Consider the following 18,454-nt stretch of genomic DNA (forward strand, 5'->3'; position numbering starts at 1 on the left):
TCTATCACAGAAAAATAAGAGTTGTAGAAATTATTGGAATCTAAAGACTGCCATGACATACATGTTCTTGACCAAAACTGTATATAGGTTGTGACACCACGAGAGGCTGGGTCCTAAATGGGAGATATTTTCATGCATTGGGTCTAATCTTTGCTGGAACATTAGTGTGGCTGTTTATAAGAGGAAGACAGAAAGGAGAGGAAGAGACTGACTTTGTGTAAGCAAGAGCTGACAACGAAGGAGCATGTGGTGACACTCAATATTGTAGTGAGTGTAGGAGCAGAAACTGCTATTATAGTGGATTTGAGAGGCCCAATGGAGTATGTCGTAACAAGCTGTGAGTGCATGTTAAATGAGTGTGTATCATTGTGGTGGTGTGGTTGAAGAAAGGGTCTGAGCACGACCCTGTGCTGTGGATAAAGAAACATTGGTGGTATTTTGTTACTTTTCTTTCAGTGTTCTAAGAGTAGAGATATTGTTGATTTCACACAAAAAAATACTTATTGTGGATACTGCTCCTGATTTAAGTACCCCAGCTTATGAGCTGCGGCATCCTATCTGGCAAGAGGTTTGAGCGGACAATTAAAATCTTAGTTAAATACTAGTTTGCGGCTACCACCCTTGCTTTAATGAGGCTCCAACTTAAGAGTAGCGGCACCTTATCTGGCAATAGTTCTGAACTAAAGGCTCAGAGTGAAGCCGTAAAACCTCCAGGAGAGGGCAGAGCACGCGTCACAAGGTGGAGACAAAGATCGCTAGGTAGCAACAGATTGGCCAAAGAGTGCAAAAATGTGTAATGTTGTCAAAAACAGTATAATGTAAATAAAGCAGCAAGTGCTGAGTGGAGAAGTAGCACACACACACACAGACACTGAGGAGCAGTGCGGAGGCCCACACACACAAGAAGAGATAATGCTCATAGGTGCACATACCTTCAGACACACACAGAGCGAGTCGCCAGTGTTACAAACAGACTCAGATTTTCACATACACATTAGTTAAGTGTGGCTGTTGTAAATAAATAAACTACACAAATTGCTGCTAAGTAAAATAAAATGGAAATCACAGGTAAAAACTAATGAATGAATGTATGGGGAATTAGCAGTGACAAGGAAACTGTGGTTGAATACAAAGCCTACACCACCACCTTTTCTGGAGGTGCGTCCAGCATCAGCATGAGTAAAGTTAAGAGGAAAAGCTTCAATTAATGGCATAAGTGCATCATGATTTTGAAACACAGACAGAAGAGAATAGACGTGTGGCCAATTTTGTCTGTGCTATTGTCTTTTTAAGGCGAGAGGTGGTGAATGGATGGAGTGAATTGCATCAAGCATTTTGTCCAAAACTAAGACCAAAATATAAAAAATTCATACCAAGATGGCGATTTGTGCACAACGCGAGGCTCGGTGTCTCTCCATATTTCGCAATTTAGCGATGTTTTACCTCTTTACATCTTACAGTAGAAGGGAGTTCTTGGACATGTTTACAAACTGGATTGTGACATTAAAATTCACAATCCAGTTTTATCGCCGACCTTCAACACATCATGGAGATTTCAAGAACACCAGAGACTGCTAACTCTTCCTGGCCGGAGTGCTCGCTGAAGGAGTCAAGATCGTAAACAAAGGCGTGGTAAGCGCGGAGGGCTACGAGCTAAGCTAAAGCTAACACCAAATCGGCTCCCTTTACCCAGCATTTACCTCGCTAATGTCTGGTCTCTGGCAACCAAAATGGATGAACTACGACTACGCATCACAAACAATAAACGGATTTCCGGCTCTAACGTCATGATCTTCCCAGAGACATGGTTTAAGAGCAGTTTCCCGGACAGCGCTATTGATTTAGCAGGACCCACACTCAACTGGCAGACAGGATGGCAGATGACTCCCGTAAGACCAGAGGAGGAGGTCCGTGCATTTTCACAAACAGTGCTTGGTGCACTAGCAACTCTGATATTAGTTTCTCATGGCAAAATGTCGACCTTATTACCTCCAAAGAGAACTCACATCATTCATAGTCACTGCTGTATACACACCACCAGATGCTAATGCTAAGCTTGCAATGAAAGAGCTAAATGCAGCCATTAGCAAACAACAGACGTCACACCCTCAGGCTGTTTTTATTGTTGCAGGCGACCTTAATCACTCCAACCTGGAGACAGTCCGCACCAGATTTCATCAACATGTTTCCTGCCACAATAGAGGAAACAAGACACTGGACCATGTTTACACCAACTAGCTGGAGCCTACAAGACTACACACCTCCCCACATAGGACAATCAAACCACCTCTCTCTTTTTCTCTCCCCCAAGTATTCACCACTCATCTAACATGTGAACCCAAAGTGAGGACAATAAACAGACTCTGTGTTGCAGGACGGGTTCAGGCACACAGACTGGAATATGTTTGCCACCCAGGTAACCTGTCACTCCGGCACTGATAATGAGAGCTACACTTCCACTGTACTGGACCACATCTCCACCACTATAGACAGTGTTACCACCCAGAAGCAGATCACCATGTACCCTAACCAGAAGCCCTGGAAGAGCAGGAATGTCCGTCTCCTGCTGAAGGCCCGCAACATCACCTTCAGATCAGGAGATATTAAAGCCTACAGTACAGCCAGGGCTGACCTGAATGGGGCATCAAGGTGACCAAGCTCTGCTACAAGCTGAAGTTTGAGGAGCACCAACTCCAACCCTGATGCATGTGGCAAGGCATCCAGGTGATCAGCGACTACAAGCCCACCAACCACCCCCATTCCTCTGATATCTCCTTTCTCAACGAGCTGAAAAACTTCAACGCTCGTTTTGAGAGGGACAACCTACAGCCTGCAACCAAAGCAGAGCTGACAGCTGACCACCAACCCCTTTCACTCTCCCCCACTGATGTCGGAGCAGTGTTGAGCAAGATCAACGCACACAAAGCTGCAGGCCCTAATTGCATCCCTGGACGTGTATTCAGAGCATGTGCTGGGGAGCTGGCGGGGGTCCTGGCAGACTTATTCAACCTGTCCTTGGCACAGGCTGTTGTGCCAACCTCTTTTAAGTCCACCTCCATCGTACCGATACCTTAAAACTCCACCCCAACCTGAATGACTACCGCCCGGTAGCCCACCCCCATCATCACCAAGTGCCTAGAACAGCTGGTTATGGCACATCTCCAATCTCCAATCCTGTCTTCCCCCCAACCTGGACCCCCACCATTTGCCTACTGCAAGAACAGGAACAAAGACGATGCGGTCTCCATAGCGCTGCACTCTGTCCTGTCACATTTGACAATAAGGACACATACGCAAGAATGCTGTTCATAGACTTCAGTTCGGCATTTAACACTGTCATCCCCTCTAAGCTGATCAACAAACTTGCAGATCTGGGCATCACACCTCCCACCTGCAACTGGTTACTGGACTTCCTGATCAACAGGCCCCAACATGTTCGGTCAGACCACCACTGCTCTTCCTGCCTCACCCTAAACACTGGCGTCCCACAAGGCTGTGTGTTGATCCCGTTCCTCTACTCTCTCTTCACCCACGACTTCAGACCTGGACATAGTTCTAACACCATCATCAAGTTTGCTGACGACAGCACAGTGACTGGCCTCATCACAAACAACGATGAGTCAGCCTGCAGGGAGCAGGTGGATCCCTGGCTATGTGGTGCGATGGCATTGTGGACTTCAGGAAGACTGCTGACACTCATCTACCCATCCACATCAACGGTGCGGTGGTAAAACTCTCCTCTCTTCAGAGATCCTGGTGAACTTCTATTGCTACACCATTGAGAGCATTTATTCTCATAGACCATTAGATGAGGGTGCCGACTCGGCCGAGTGGGCAACGGCGCACTTGTTTTGTTTTTTTTTGGAATGCCATGCAGTCTACCCACATTGTCGCGATCGACATATTGGGCACCCCTGATCTACGTGGTCACCACTGCACTTTTGGCTGCAGTTTCACGTTCACTGGTCACTTTGTTTTACTGAATATACTGTATAAACCTCCGACTGTATACACTGTAAAATTTGCATTTCATAGATCCTCTCACTACTGTAAAAATCTGCATTTCATAGATCCTTGCACTACTGTATTGCCTTTGCACCACTGTATATACTGCTCTTACTTTAAATACCCCTATCTGTCATATACTTAATTGTAATATAGTATTTAATTATCGCTTTTGCACTTCTTGTTAGAGGCTACCTGCATTTTGTTGCTTGTACCTGTGACATGCAATGATAATAAAGTTGAATCTAATCTAACGTAAAATGTATAGCACACAACGCATCCGGCTTTGATCATGCTCAACTATTTTACCAGACAAGACATAGCGCCCACACTGACCATGCGCAGATAATGCAGACTAAACACACACGGGGCTGATGACAACAGGGCACAGGTGAGGACAATTACAAAGAAGAAAACAATCAGGTAACATGCACCACAAAATACTAAAACCCTACAAATAAAACAGGGAGTATCACAATCAAAAACACAGGATCAGCTCGGGGTTCGTACAAAACTACTTCATGGAGTTTTTTTACGAACAATGTTTATGATATAAAAACAGTAATTGACAACTCCACTCCCTCTGGACCCTCTGTCCTGTACCCTCAGCCTCTTTGAGCCCATCTCATTGGCCAGCTTTACCAAATGAGTTGCCTCTTCCAAGCCCACTTGCTTGATCCTCTCTCTGCTAAATTTATAAAGGATATATGCCTAGTGCTTGGGGCCTCTTTGCTTGATGTCATACATAAGTTGCTCTCCACGGGTGTTGTGCTTGCTGCTTTTAAAACTCTTTATCATTGTCATCAAACCTCTGCTAAAAAACCCAGACATTCTAAACAGTTATAAACCTATTTCAAATCTTCCTTTCTTCTCCAAAATTTGCGAGCGTCTGGTAGCAGATCAGCTAACGACTACCTTGATTCAAATAAATTATTTCAGCTGCACCAATCTGTCTTGAGGCCTCTACATAGCACCAAAAGCACTCTGACAAAGATCTCAAACGACCTACTTCTCACCGCTAACTCTGGTTAATTTCGGTTCTAATTCTCCTCGACGTAAGTGCAGCCTTCCACACTGTGGATCATAATATCATAATATATTTCATGGTCTCAAACCTACTTGATTTAGATCCTACCGAACAGATAGGTTTCATGTTGTCTCATTAAATAATACCAATTTGCTACCCTGTCAAATATGGCGTTCCATGGGGCCCATTACCTTTTTCAATGTAAATGTTCCCTCTTTTACATTACATTACGATCATTTGGCAGACGCTTTTATCCAAAGCGAGGGGCACCTCGGCAGGGGCTCGAACCAGCAACCCTCCGGTTCCCAAGCGGAAGCACTACCCACTGAGCCACTGCCTCCCTCTTGGAGACATCATTTTTCAGTTCTGCATAGATTTTCATTCATATGCGGAAGACACCCAATTCTTTGTTTAAAATTCCAACAACCACTCTTGCAACTCGAACTTGGAGTCCTGTCTTCTAGCCGTTAAAAGCATGCCAAAAATACTTCTGCTTCAACGTCAATAAAACATAACTGCTGATCTTAGGGCCAAAGAAGCAGAGATTGAAATTACAAAACCTTAATTTTGACGATAGTCCCATCCGATGTTCCGCAACGGCAAAGAATCTGGGTGTACCACTTGACGAGGACCAAACACAGGGGTCCACGGGTCAGCTATATTTCAGCTATGTGGCTCTATGGTTGTTGGTTGTCTATGGCGGCTTTATTGGGTGGCATTGTAATGTCCTTTGATCAGGTCAGAGAGAAGTACAGTCTTCCACAGACAGTTAAAAACTTTCAACTATCTGCAAGTACAGATGTTGATCACTTCCAACATACAATTGCACCCCAATGGGTTGTCCCTCTCCGCTGTGAAAAAGGTTATCCAGAATCCTGATACCAGAAAACTTTGAGTACTAACTGCAAATAAACAACAGTAATCTAGTCTGTACTCACCTCCTTGCCCAGGTCTTCTCTGATCACCTGCTTGATCTCCTGGATGCTGCTCTGAGGAGCCTGGCTATGGAGCACCTTCAGTGTGGACGTATATTCATCAGGCAGCAAGTAGTCCAGAGCACCAAGGTGTTGGCCCACCTTGACAAATGTTCCCCGATTGGTACAGCACAAGTCTCGAAGACGCTCCGCTGCTCGCTGATGCACCTATAGGAAAAGGCATGGAAAGACATTAGATTCAGGACTAACAGCTGTATTTAAAGAACAACTGAACCAACCAGCACCCATTTTCAACCAACCACGACTTTTCTCACATTGGATCTCCATGAATTTGTAGCTCAAAGAGAACCAAAGTAAATCAACCATTGTCATATGAGAACATCTCTGCTTAATGGTCAGAAATGTTTTAAAGGTGGAAAAACTAAATCATAACAGGTAGGTTAGCATGTTACAACTGATCATTTTGGCAATCATTTCAATTTATTTGTCAAGCAATCTGTATTGTATATGCATGTACTTCGAGTATTCATCCATCAGTCTGTTTTTCTTAATGTAAAAGAGACAAGGAGAAATACATACAACATAACCTAACCTAACATACAATAAATTAATAATAAATTATCATACCTCAGCCAATTTGACATTGAGGAGTTAAAAATATCCATTCAAATGAAAGTTATCCACTTAGCACTTTTTGAATTCTTTTTGAATTCTTATTTTATATATATTATATATAGATATAGATATATAGATCTATATATCTATATATATACTGTATATATACATAGATATATAGATAGATATATATAGATATATATAGATATATATATATATATATACAGTACATATAGATCTAGATATAGATCTACTGTATATAGACAGTGAAGGGAATAAGGAAAGAAATATCACATGGGACCTTGGGAATGTGATACACATGTGGACAAAATTATAACAAGACGAGGCTATTAACCTATACAGTTGGTTTGTGTATAATAGTGTTGATGGTGATGAATAATTGTGTTCTGAACCAAAGTGATACTAGTGAAGTCACATATCTGTTAGTTGGGTCCATATGTGTAACTGCTGAATATTATTAAGTGATGGATTTAACATCACTGGAGGTGATTGATGATGGGTTTCGGAGATATGCCTGTATGACTTACCAGAAGCCTGAGTTACATTTTGCAGCTATTGTTTCAGTGTTATCAACTGTGAGATTTTCAGTATAAAGTGATGGTAACATTTGCTTATTCTTGGTATGAACAGATCATACCAAACACTTTTAACAAGGTTCAAAACGAGTTTGTTCTTTTAGGGTTTAGGATATCTAGACGTGTGTGTTTGTGTGAGTGTGTGTCATTTGAAGCAGGTGGAGCTGATAATGATCACAGAATGCTTCTCTCCTGAGACCAGTGCAAATAAAAAGCCATGAAATTAGCTCCCCTGACCTCCCAACCCCCACACACATACCCCAAAGGCTCCCACGTGGGCATTAAATACAAGTGATAACAGAAGAGTAGGCAGGATTAATAGCTCAAGACATATCCAAGCATCTAGATCAGACTACAGTGATTATAATTTATCAAATAAATTCAAACAATCAATCATTGCACATCTGACAGGTTGTGACTGTAACAATGTATGCCAATACACATCTTACAGATTGGATAGCGTGCAAATAACCATGTGCTCCGTGATCATTTACATCTGACATGAAAAGGGTAAACACATTTTAATGGGGCTGAGATTTCACAGACACAAACTGAGTTGTTCCTCCTCTTGTATGTAACTTATGGGTGTTGTTACTTTTTCCCAGTGATTAACTGAAGCAGGAGAATGGGCTGACTGGCAACCAAATAAAACTAACAAAGGCTGGTGCTTTTTATGTCCCGAATGATCCATTTGTGCAGGGCAGGGGTATCCATTTGCCCTGAAGCTGGACTCCAGCTGAAATAATTGATTTATGTTGCCACACAACATCTTAATGACTTGGATCAGTGAAGGATGAACAAGGCTAATTTATTATGGGGATACTCATGATTAGCTTGTGTGTGGGTATGGAATCGGTGTGTATTTAAAGCCTGTGTAGTATAAATACACACTGTAGACTCCAAGATACCGAGCCATTTAGGTGCAATACACTGTTGAGTAGAATAGATGGAATAGAATGCCTATATTGTCATTGCAGAGTACAACAGAATTTGAGACAATCTTTGATGGTACATTCTCACGATCGCACAAAATACTCGTAAAACTAAATGCTACAAATGCAAATCTTAGGAATGTATACGTCCTGTATATCTGCAGTGGTCTTTGTTTCAATGCAGTACAGTAAAGTACAGTGCAGTTGAGAGAGAACAGTGACCAGTATCTGGCCAAGATAATTACAATTATGGGTCTTAGGTAGAAACAGTTTTTCAGTCTGTCTTTGCTCTGATGGCTCAGTAGCAAGTGTCAAGAGGTAGCAGGTCACACACAGGTTATGTCCAGGATGGGATGGGACTTAAAGAACCTTGGTTGCTCTACTGAGGCAATGAATGCTGAACAAACAAAAAGACACTTCTGTTATAATATGAAAAGGATTTATTAACTCACAACAATAACAACTAAGAGTCTCAACCATGTAAATCATAAACCAGAATAGTACAAACAATAACAGGATGTTCCAATAATAAGATTCAATCACAAGAGATATAATGTATTTATCTAATTAGATCTAAATCTGCCCAAACATCAAAGGGGATGTTTGGGCATCAAGTCTGTTTTGTGCTGCACTGAGTGTCCTGTGTAGGTCATCCTGGTGGTGCTTGGCGGGTCCATGCTGATGTGTGGTTCCGTTGTGGTGAGCTCTGCTCCAGGTCTTCGGTTTTGAGCCTGAAGTAATTTTGAGAGTTGTCCTGATGTGGAGGGAAAAGGGAGAACCAGTCGCTTCTTGATCCACATTTTGAGTCACGGTCAGACAAAAAGATGAAAGCAAACAGATGTATAGGTCTTGGAGATTCTGTGTTCACTGGACTGGAAAGTCCAGGCTTGTCCCGTTTATGCTTATGAACAAAGGGAGTACATGGTCCCTTCAGAGTTAAGCACAGGCCATGTGCCCACATAGGCCTTATGGATGGATTTGAATGTGACACGTAGGCCCCAGCAGCGTCCAGAAAACATTATTGCTCCATATTTTTATCCTCCGTTATCAGTTTATCGGTTTTCACCACCCACCACGCAATGGGAAGAGGAGTGATACAAATAAGTATCGTCTCAGGCAAATGAATGAGGCCATACTTCATATCACAGCCGGGGAATGAGTTTCCAGCTAACATTATTGCTCCATGTATTTGTTCTGCTTCCCAGTTTGCGCTGATCAGCTGGTCTGACGCATGTTTAGCTTGGCTAGTCGTTAGTTTAGCGTTACAAGCCCAGACGTAAGGGATTTAACTAATTATTAGTATTAACAACGCAGGAGAATGAGCGATTGCCCGCTGCTAGGTAGGAGAGCCATGGCCACACTCCTTTCTTTGCCACATCCTACCTATGTGAGCCTCAATAAACACAAAATATAGGAACATTGAAAAGTGTCAGTCTGACAGTTGCAACCCCGATTTGAAAAGATCTGCAGCACAAAGCGAGCCCACACCAGTCACTGCAAATATGTGCTGATAAAGTGTTCTTTTTTGCAAGGAATTAGTTCATTTAGAAATCAAGAAATTTAGAAAAATATTCTTATCTACAGAAAGGGGGGTGTCAGAAAAAGTTTAGGAACCACTGAGTTAAGAAATTTCAGGTTGTTCATCATATAACATTTAACATAACATTTGCAATATAAACCTGTACTTCTTTGCACTAAAACAAAGGGAAAACTTGGAGTTGTCCATTTACATCCATTTATAGATTATAATGCTAGGATTTTACTAATCCAGCCCACTTGAATCTAAATTGGGCTGAATGTGGCCCCAAACTAAAATGAGTTTGACACCCCTGCCATAGAGTAACGTATAGTGGGAATAGAGCTGTCCATGAAAATCAACCTCCAAACAAATCTAGCTTGCACTGCTCCATGTTAACAAAACATTTGGGATGAGGATATAAGCAGGAGCGATGTTGACACATAAACATGACTCCATACTCATGGTGCATTCCATGTGAACCGGGAAGTTGGAATTTCTGAGTTCCCAATTTCAACTGGAACGCCCCCTGAAGTCAGATTTCTGGCGCAGAATGTTGGAAGAACCTCACCAACCCTGACCTCAAAATCCAAGATGGCTGCTCAGTTCATCAACATTGTGATATAAACAGTAATATACTGTATATAAGCTCTTCTGTCTTTTGTGTCACATTAAAACAGTAACATCAAATTTCTATCTGTGGACATGTTGTTATGGTGTTTGCATGCAATAAATTCAGCGTAATGCATTGTTATAAATTGGTACTGTTGACAATGGCTAACTACATGGAATACAGCATTAGCCAAGTGAAGCAATGTGGGTGTTTGTTTAGTGAGTGCCCTGTATTTCCACCTTGGCAGTGCCACTGCATCTTCCAATGTCATTAATGGCAGGTTTTCCAAAGCAACCATTGGGAGAGTTTTTTCAGACCGCTTTAGAATAAACAAGGACTCTTAACAAACCGGGCATTGTACAGCTTCTGTGCTTGTACAGACCACAACAGCAGAGTTATATATAGAAGAGGAAAATCGTTTTGCATAATATGACTCTAACCCAAACAAACAAGAAAGAGCAGGATGAATAATAGTGGTATACCTTCCTGAAATTGCTAGGACTTCAATATTTACCATTTTACATATTTATGGAATGGCTATAATTTATGTTACAGGAATATCTATAATAATCTAGATATAGATATACTGTATATATCCATATCTAGATTAAATATATGGTTAGATATAGTCTGATCTTTAAAGACCATGCTTGAGTGCACTTCTCTCTTAGCTTGAAACTAAAGCTTGAATGAAGACAGAAAAGCATTTATCTTCATCAGTCTGCTACTGACTTGTTACACTGACTTACTAACAATAGATTGCGGTTGTAGTCCTTTAATACCAGAGCAGCCATCTCTCCCTGTTCTACACACACCGAATTGTTTACATCATACATCAAGTATACATCATTTGTTCATTTGCTTAAAGGTTCCTTTCAAGATCTTGATTGTCTGAAGATGGGAGAGCTGTTAAGCCTAAGTTTAATGGTAAGTTTCAGAGAGCCTTCTCTCAGGAGTGTTTGTACCTTGGACTTCAGGGCGCAGTATTCCTCTGTGCCATATTCCACATGTCTGAGTGTTGTCAGATAGTCGTAGCTTATGATCATTGTCTGCAAACACAGAACAAAGACAATTGGATTTCAAAAATCAACAAACATCCAATCAACATTAAGAGCACTAAACAAAAATGCTTAAAACAGAGGGCAATAAAAGACTAAGACAACGTAAAGCCACATTTACATGATGAAAAGTTGTTGATTACACAGCACTTTGTCTGTTTAAGCAATAAAAGTGATTTGACCTGTTTTACTGCTGTCAAAGCTACTAATGCACAATAATACTGTTCAAATCACTCTACTCTTTCACAAACTACAACACAGAAGCTGAAATGTGAACACCCAGAACAGCGACTTCCTGTACAGGACAGGACATCTATCGCACAAGGATCTGCAGAGGAGAGATCCCACACAACCAATCAATTACATTTCATGAACACGATGGGTAAAACTACCAGCAGATTTTGCAATGACATGCATTCTACATCAAATTATCAGCTGTCAGTTGACGTAGCTAGTGGACTTACATTATCGGTCTGCAAGGCTGTGGTTACACTAGTCATTTCATGCGACTTCTTCTGATGAATATCCTATCTCATCAGGCCAGATTGAGTAGCAGTTACACCAGGGGTGTCAAACTCAGTTCAGTCCAGGGCCACATAAATGGATGTAAATGGACAACTCCAAGTTTTCCCTTTGTTTTAATGCAAAGAGGTACAAGTACATATTGAAAATGTTTACATTTAACAAAATATCTTTTTACAAAACATATTATGGAGAACCTGAAAATTCATTCATTCTATAAATGATTTTAAATGTACATACATTTCCACATCTGTGTAATGATGTGAACTGAACTGACTCACTAGCCATAGATAACTCCAAAACAAGTCTTGGAGGGACATAGAGTTTGATTCTGCGTGGACAGATACATCTTCTTTCACTGCCAACAATACAGGGAGGGAAATAATGAAAATTGATAATAATGTGCTTGCTATATGGAGAGAAATTATAGAGAAATAATAATAGCAAACAACAATCAGTGTAATGTTCAAATACATTTCCAGAGCAAACACGCAGCATTTACTGAAAAGCACCTAGCTGGAGAAGAGTGATTACTGCTGCGGAGAGCAAATAAAACAAAAAATTGTACTTTATGAAGGCATGCAAATGTCTTAATCACAGTATGCCCCCTCCATGTGCATTTCCTCATTGGGCAGATCTGCCTCAAACTGTGATTATGCAACAATGTCATGTATAATTGGAGAACAGCTGAATGCTATTGATTTCTTTCATGTATATGGCTTAATCACATTGTTGCATTTCACACTGAGGACAAATAATAGCGTGCATGTAAATGTTAACCCACAGTCAGAGTGGTGCAGTGACTGACCGTGGCTGCAGCTCGTCCAAAGCGGACCATGCTCAGGTCATTCAGGTCCAGTGGAGTGTTGTAGAAGTAAAAGCCAGTGGAGGCAAACACTGCTGTGGCCAGTGAGGACACTCTGAGCAGCCGAGCAGCCATGAGAGGCACTGAGGAAGAAAAGAGAACAGACACAAGGGACAAGAGAAATGTTTACAAAGGTGTGAAACTATAAAGACTTTCATGTGGAAAAAAATAACAAAAAACAACCAAAAACAAGCTGAGAAACAAATTTGCATTAAGACATCACATAAACAACAGCAACTGGACTAGCATGTGTAGAACTTCTCAGAAACGCTCTTAAGAGTAAAGCCCTAAATCGCCGGCATTCACATTCACAGGCATCCTTTAGTTTTGAGTTTCCACTCAAATCGCGCTGTTTGAGTTACTTATCCACGTCTGCATTCTATGCATTCATTGTAAAGCAGCCACACTGCCACTGGCGTACGGTCTTATATTCATTTTACTGCATAAACGTCACAAAAAATGCAAAGCCATCCGCATCCGGCTGCTCTTAAAGCACATCTGGAAATGCACATTTACAATAGTGGCTTCTGACTGGGAAACTGAAAGAAGACAGGACACACTCAGCAATCTGAATATTCATCTGATAATGACTCGTACACTTTTTTGGCACGTTTCCTTGTTATGTGGATTCCATCTCATGGCTCCTTTTCTTATTGAAACTGATGGCGTGGCCGGAAAGATATGCCGTTCAAAACAAAATTAGATAAATTGACAGAAAATACAAAAATATGGCTTTTTAGCTACCTGATCCACATATCACAGGTAATTCAGTCGTTTACGTGCGTCTGTCTTGCTTGTGTCTTGCTTTTGTTTCTGTTTGTGGGTGAGCGAGACCGAGAGAGAGCGAGCGCGACAGAGATCCGACTGTGACTCATTACAGACAAAAACACACCGACACATATTCGAAGTACACACACAGAAAAAGCTAGTGTATCAGAAAGTTACCTTGGCCGTGTCCACACTTATGCCGGTTTCGTAAAGACCTCGTCGCAGCCCTGTGACGTAGTACAAAGTATTCTGGGTATCGTAGTACGATTTAGACCAGGAAGCCCGATTTAAACCACGCATGCGCAAATAGTTTCCGGGCTTCCAATGTTGCATTATATAGTATGCCAGCATTTGATTTGGACCACGCATGTGCAGACTCGCGCCTATATCTAGACTTTCAGAGTTTTCATATACGTAATTATATTTACAATTATGGCACAATACAATTCAATACATTTATGCTCTCTAAAATTCCTCCCAGGTGTACCAGCGTGCAGAGCTGGCGAGTGAACACAAGTGGACAGACATTTAAAAACTTCAACCTGAAGACCAGTTCATCCTTAAAACTTGGAACCAGCTTCCTCTCACATAACACACAATGCAGCGTGTATAATAAATATATTTATGATATATAGCACTTTTAGTACTCAAGAGATGTTATACTTAAAACATGTATGTCTTACTTAAAAAAAATGCATAAAGCATAAAGTTGCATCCAATTTTATAAAACATATGGCTCATAAGGAAATACATTCAGAAAATGCTCTCACAGGCAAAAGATTCACGACCCCTGCTTCATAGCATATCATACAACACGTCGCTGTATATCATATATACCACAAGTGTATGCTGTATAAGTTATATATATTGTTAATACTTACTTTCCCAGCCAGATGCACATTTTGCACCTTGTATCCTTTCTACTCCTTACGTACTTTGTACTTTGTTGTACTTTGTTCCCCTATTGCAGGGGTGCCCAATACGTTGATCGCGGTCGACCTGTCGATCGCGAAGGCAATGTGGGTAGATCACATGGCATTCCAAAAAAAAAAAACATAATTTGCCCAGTAACAGGATTTTTCTCACCTTATATCTAGCCCTTGTTCATGCAGCGAAACTAGACTCATGCAGCTCCGCCGGCAGAAGGTGCAGGCATTTAGGAGCAGGGATAAAGACGGGTTCAAAGCGGCTAAGTACAGATTTAGCAAGGCGGTGGGAGATGCTAAGAAACTGGACTCTGAGAAACTGAAGCAGCAGTTTGCAGCTAATGACACTGCATCTGTGTAGAAGGGTCTCAGAAAAATAACAAACTATAAGTTTGACAGTATAACTAAGAGTTTTACTGTCGCTTTGATGGTGAAGCTGCCAGTTCTGACACCGTCCCCCTTGACACCTACAGCCATCACCAGCCCCCCCTCCCTCCCACCTCCCCCTCCACCTCCTCACATATGGTCCGCACAGAGGCCCCCTCCTCCCCCACCTCATCAACAACCCACTCACTTCTTCGAGAGGGACGTTAACAGGCTGTTCAAGAGACAGAACAGGTCTGTATATGAAGGTGTCACTATGGCCCTTCACTTCACCCTCCAGCACCTGGACTCCGCAGGAACCTACGCCAGGATCCTGTTTGTTGACTTCAGCTCTTCAACACCATCATCCCCTCACTGCTGCAGGACAAGCTCTCCCAGATTCACGTGCCCGACTCCACCTGCAGGTGGATCACAGACTTCTTGACTGACAGGAAGCAGCACATGAAGCTGGGGAAACACGTCTCTGCTTCTCGCTCTATCAGCACCGGTTCCTCTCAAGGCTGCGTTCTTTCCCCTCTACTCTTCTCCTTGTATACCAATGACTGCACCTCCAGTCATCAGTCAGGCCAGCTCCTGAAGTTCGCGGACGACACCACCCTCATTGGACTCATCTCTGATGGCGACGAGTCCGCCTACAGGCAGGAGATTGACCGTCTGGTGAATTGGTGCAGGCAGAACAATCTGGAGCTTAATGCTCTGAAAACAAAGGAGATGGTCGTGGATTTTCGACTGAACACAGCCCCACCCGCCCCCATCATTCTGTGTGACTCCCCAGTTGTCACTGTGGAGTCTTTTTGTTTCCTGGGATCCATATTATCCCAGGACCTCAAGTAGGAGCTCAACATCAGCTCCCTCACCAAAAAGGCCCAGCAGAGGATGTTCATCCTGTGGCAGCTGATGAAGTTCAGCCTGCCAAAGACATTGATGGTACGCTTCTACTCTGCCATCATTGAGTCCATCCTCACCTCCTCCATCACCGTCTGGTTCGCTGCGTATCATCCGCTGTGCGGAGAAGGTGATCGGCTGCAACCTGCCATCCCTCCAGGACCTGTATGCCTCCCGGAACCTGAAGCGGGCAGGCAAGATTCTGGCCGACCCAGGACCAAAACTTCATGCCACAAATCCAGCTTCTTTCCCTCTGCAGTGGGCCTTATCAGCAAGGCCTGGGTCTTCCACTGACTTCACAACAAACCCCTGCCCGTTCACTTTACTTTACTTAACAGTATTCAATTTAGTTAATTTATTACATTTAGTGTGTTTTTTTTTATATAATTATACCCGAACTGCTGTTCTTATATGTTGTTTTATATGTTGTTTTAAATGTTGTTTCTTGTTGTCTTTTTATGTTATTTGTACGCACCAAGGACCAGAGCAAATTCCTCTTAAGTGTTAACTTAGCTGGCGAATAAAGCAATTCTGATTCTGTGTATTTGAGTTTGACACCCCTGGTTTAGACTGTGAAGACTTAGAAGTGAAAGTGCTCTAAGCAACTGTGTGGCGGACCCATGCATTCTCTGCTGTGCCTACCCAACCAGTGAAATTGGCAGACAGGCGACAAGTTAACATTACATTACATTACATTACGATCATTTGGCAGACGCTTTTATCCGTCTGTAGCGCATGGCCAGAATTTTTCGATAGCAATATATATGGATGGAATAACAAGGATTCAATTGACCGCTGAATATACAACTTTTTGCATTAACAATTTCAAAACAAAATGCATCAGAAAAGGAATACTGGGTTTGGGGGTGTAACTATAAAGCCTTCATAAAATTGATGTTTTAAAATGTCTGTAAAAGGTACTGAATATCATAATTAGATTTTACTCAGACATTTTCTGAGAAGAAAATGAAAACTGATGTAATTTCAATGGAAGAAAAATGGACTTTGTTCCCATACACAAAGAAACAATACAACACAACTTCAGGCCAGTTCACTATTGTTGTCTCTCTGCTCAGCAAAAGGTCTTCTATTGCTCTGAACCTGCAGCTGAAAACAAACCATATCATTAGCAGATCGTCATATTTTTGTCTTGGTTTAAAAAAAAAAAAATGGCATAATTGTATCTTTTATCAAGTCAAAACATTTGCTGAATTTATTTTCTCAAATGTGAGACTATAATGGTTTTTTTAGTTTGATAAAAATGTAATTGCTTTGAGTTTTAGACAAATGTAATTTTGAAGTGAGATCTGGGACACTCTGATGGCAAGGTGTTACTTTCGTACAGTACAACTAATTTAAATTAATTGATAAATCAATCAATAATAAAAAGCAGCCTTAATCCACATTTATCATTATTTTTTACAATTACCATTACTACAAGACATTTCAAATTATTTTTGAGAAGCTGACAACAACATGATCTTTATGGTATTCGTGGTCTTTTTATCTTTCACCACAGGTGGAGCAGCCTGTAGAAGTTCAATGAGAGAAATCCAAGGCTTTCGGGTTAAGATAAGATAAAAGTTTATTATCAGGAGGGAAATTACTGTGCAACAGTTACAGTACAGTGCAGAATGAAACGAGACTGATAAATCACCTATACTACGTGAAAGAATGCATCCAGATAATAAAGTACACACAATGAGGGGAACGAAGTACATACAATAGGGGGACAAAGTACATAACAGTACAAGTACATGAGGACAAGGGTACAAAGTGCAATATGTGCATCTGGCTGGTTTAGTCAAGTTCATGCATGTGCAAAAAAAACATCTATTGAAGGCCTCTACATAATGTCCCTATCATGGTTTACCATGGCCCCCTCAAGGATGTGAGGGTCTTTCTGAAATACATTGCTCAGACCTTCCTCAAGTGTGTATCCAATCCAGCAGAAAGCTCTGTGGAAGCCCGTCTCCTCATTCTGACAACACAATACAACAGTTACACACACACACACTCTCAGCATTAAAGGCCCACACCATGAATCACGTACACTTAATGTTTTTTATTTCTTCATTGGTGTCACTGGATTACAATGAGCAAAACACTGGATTACAATCAGGTCATGAGGATGTATTTGGGAATTTTTGATGGCTCATTTTAGTGTTAACACTAGGGCTGCACCTAACGTTTATTTTCTTAAGGATTAATCTACAGATTATTTTTTGGATTAGTCGATTAATCTATAGATTATACTTATGACGCAATATAAAACTTATTTCCCCCAAAATAAACATCAAACTTATCGCATCAATATTTCCTTCAATCATCTCCTCTTTAAAACAAACAAATGAAATAAAAATGATATACTGCATAATTCCACAACAAAAAATTGCCCCGTTTTGACTGAGAATCTCCGTTTTACAATCCAACATGTTGCTTATTGAATTCAACAAAAAAACACGAGGGAATGTGATATTCAAGTCACAGAAGAAATAAATGTGCAAGCTCAAGTTTAGCAGCCCAACATAAAATCATCTTAAATAGATATTAATAAACATAACTGTTTTCTGTGTATTATAATAAGATTAATATAAAATGTATATAAAATGAGTGCAATTTGAGTAACAAGAATAACTAACACTTGCAATCTGAAGCAAATCTAAATTCAAACACCCAAGCACATACACAAACACTCCCATTCCTCCCTTCTCCCTCTCTCTCACGGGTCTCTGTGTACCCTGAGTGAGAACATAGTTTGGCATTCGACAGTATAAAACTGGGGTGTCAAACTCATTTCAGTTGAG

The 18,454-nt window shown here is 41.3% G+C and overlaps 1 protein-coding gene across 1 annotated transcript in view; it reads right to left on the reverse strand.

Moving 5' to 3' along the window:
- The window catches only part of adck1 (aarF domain containing kinase 1), a 46,982-nt gene extending 33,266 nt beyond the window's left edge, over positions 1–13,716 (reverse strand). Inside the window, exons 1-4 of the mRNA XM_076166072.1 lie at positions 13,630–13,716; positions 12,628–12,767; positions 11,205–11,288; positions 5,971–6,174 (exon numbers count right to left, since the gene is read on the reverse strand). Of these exons, the coding sequence (XP_076022187.1) occupies positions 5,971–6,174; positions 11,205–11,288; positions 12,628–12,759 (420 nt within the window). The 5' untranslated portion in view covers positions 12,760–12,767; positions 13,630–13,716. The remainder of the gene's footprint in view (positions 1–5,970; positions 6,175–11,204; positions 11,289–12,627; positions 12,768–13,629) is intronic.
- Positions 13,717–18,454: the final 4,738 nt, after the last annotated feature.

Source organism: Genypterus blacodes, unplaced genomic scaffold (assembly GCF_046128005.1).
Source record: "Genypterus blacodes isolate CSIRO-AG114 ecotype Tasmania unplaced genomic scaffold, CSIRO-AGI_Gbla_v1 ptg000154l_1, whole genome shotgun sequence".
Lineage (NCBI taxonomy): Eukaryota > Metazoa > Chordata > Actinopteri > Ophidiiformes > Ophidiidae > Genypterus > Genypterus blacodes.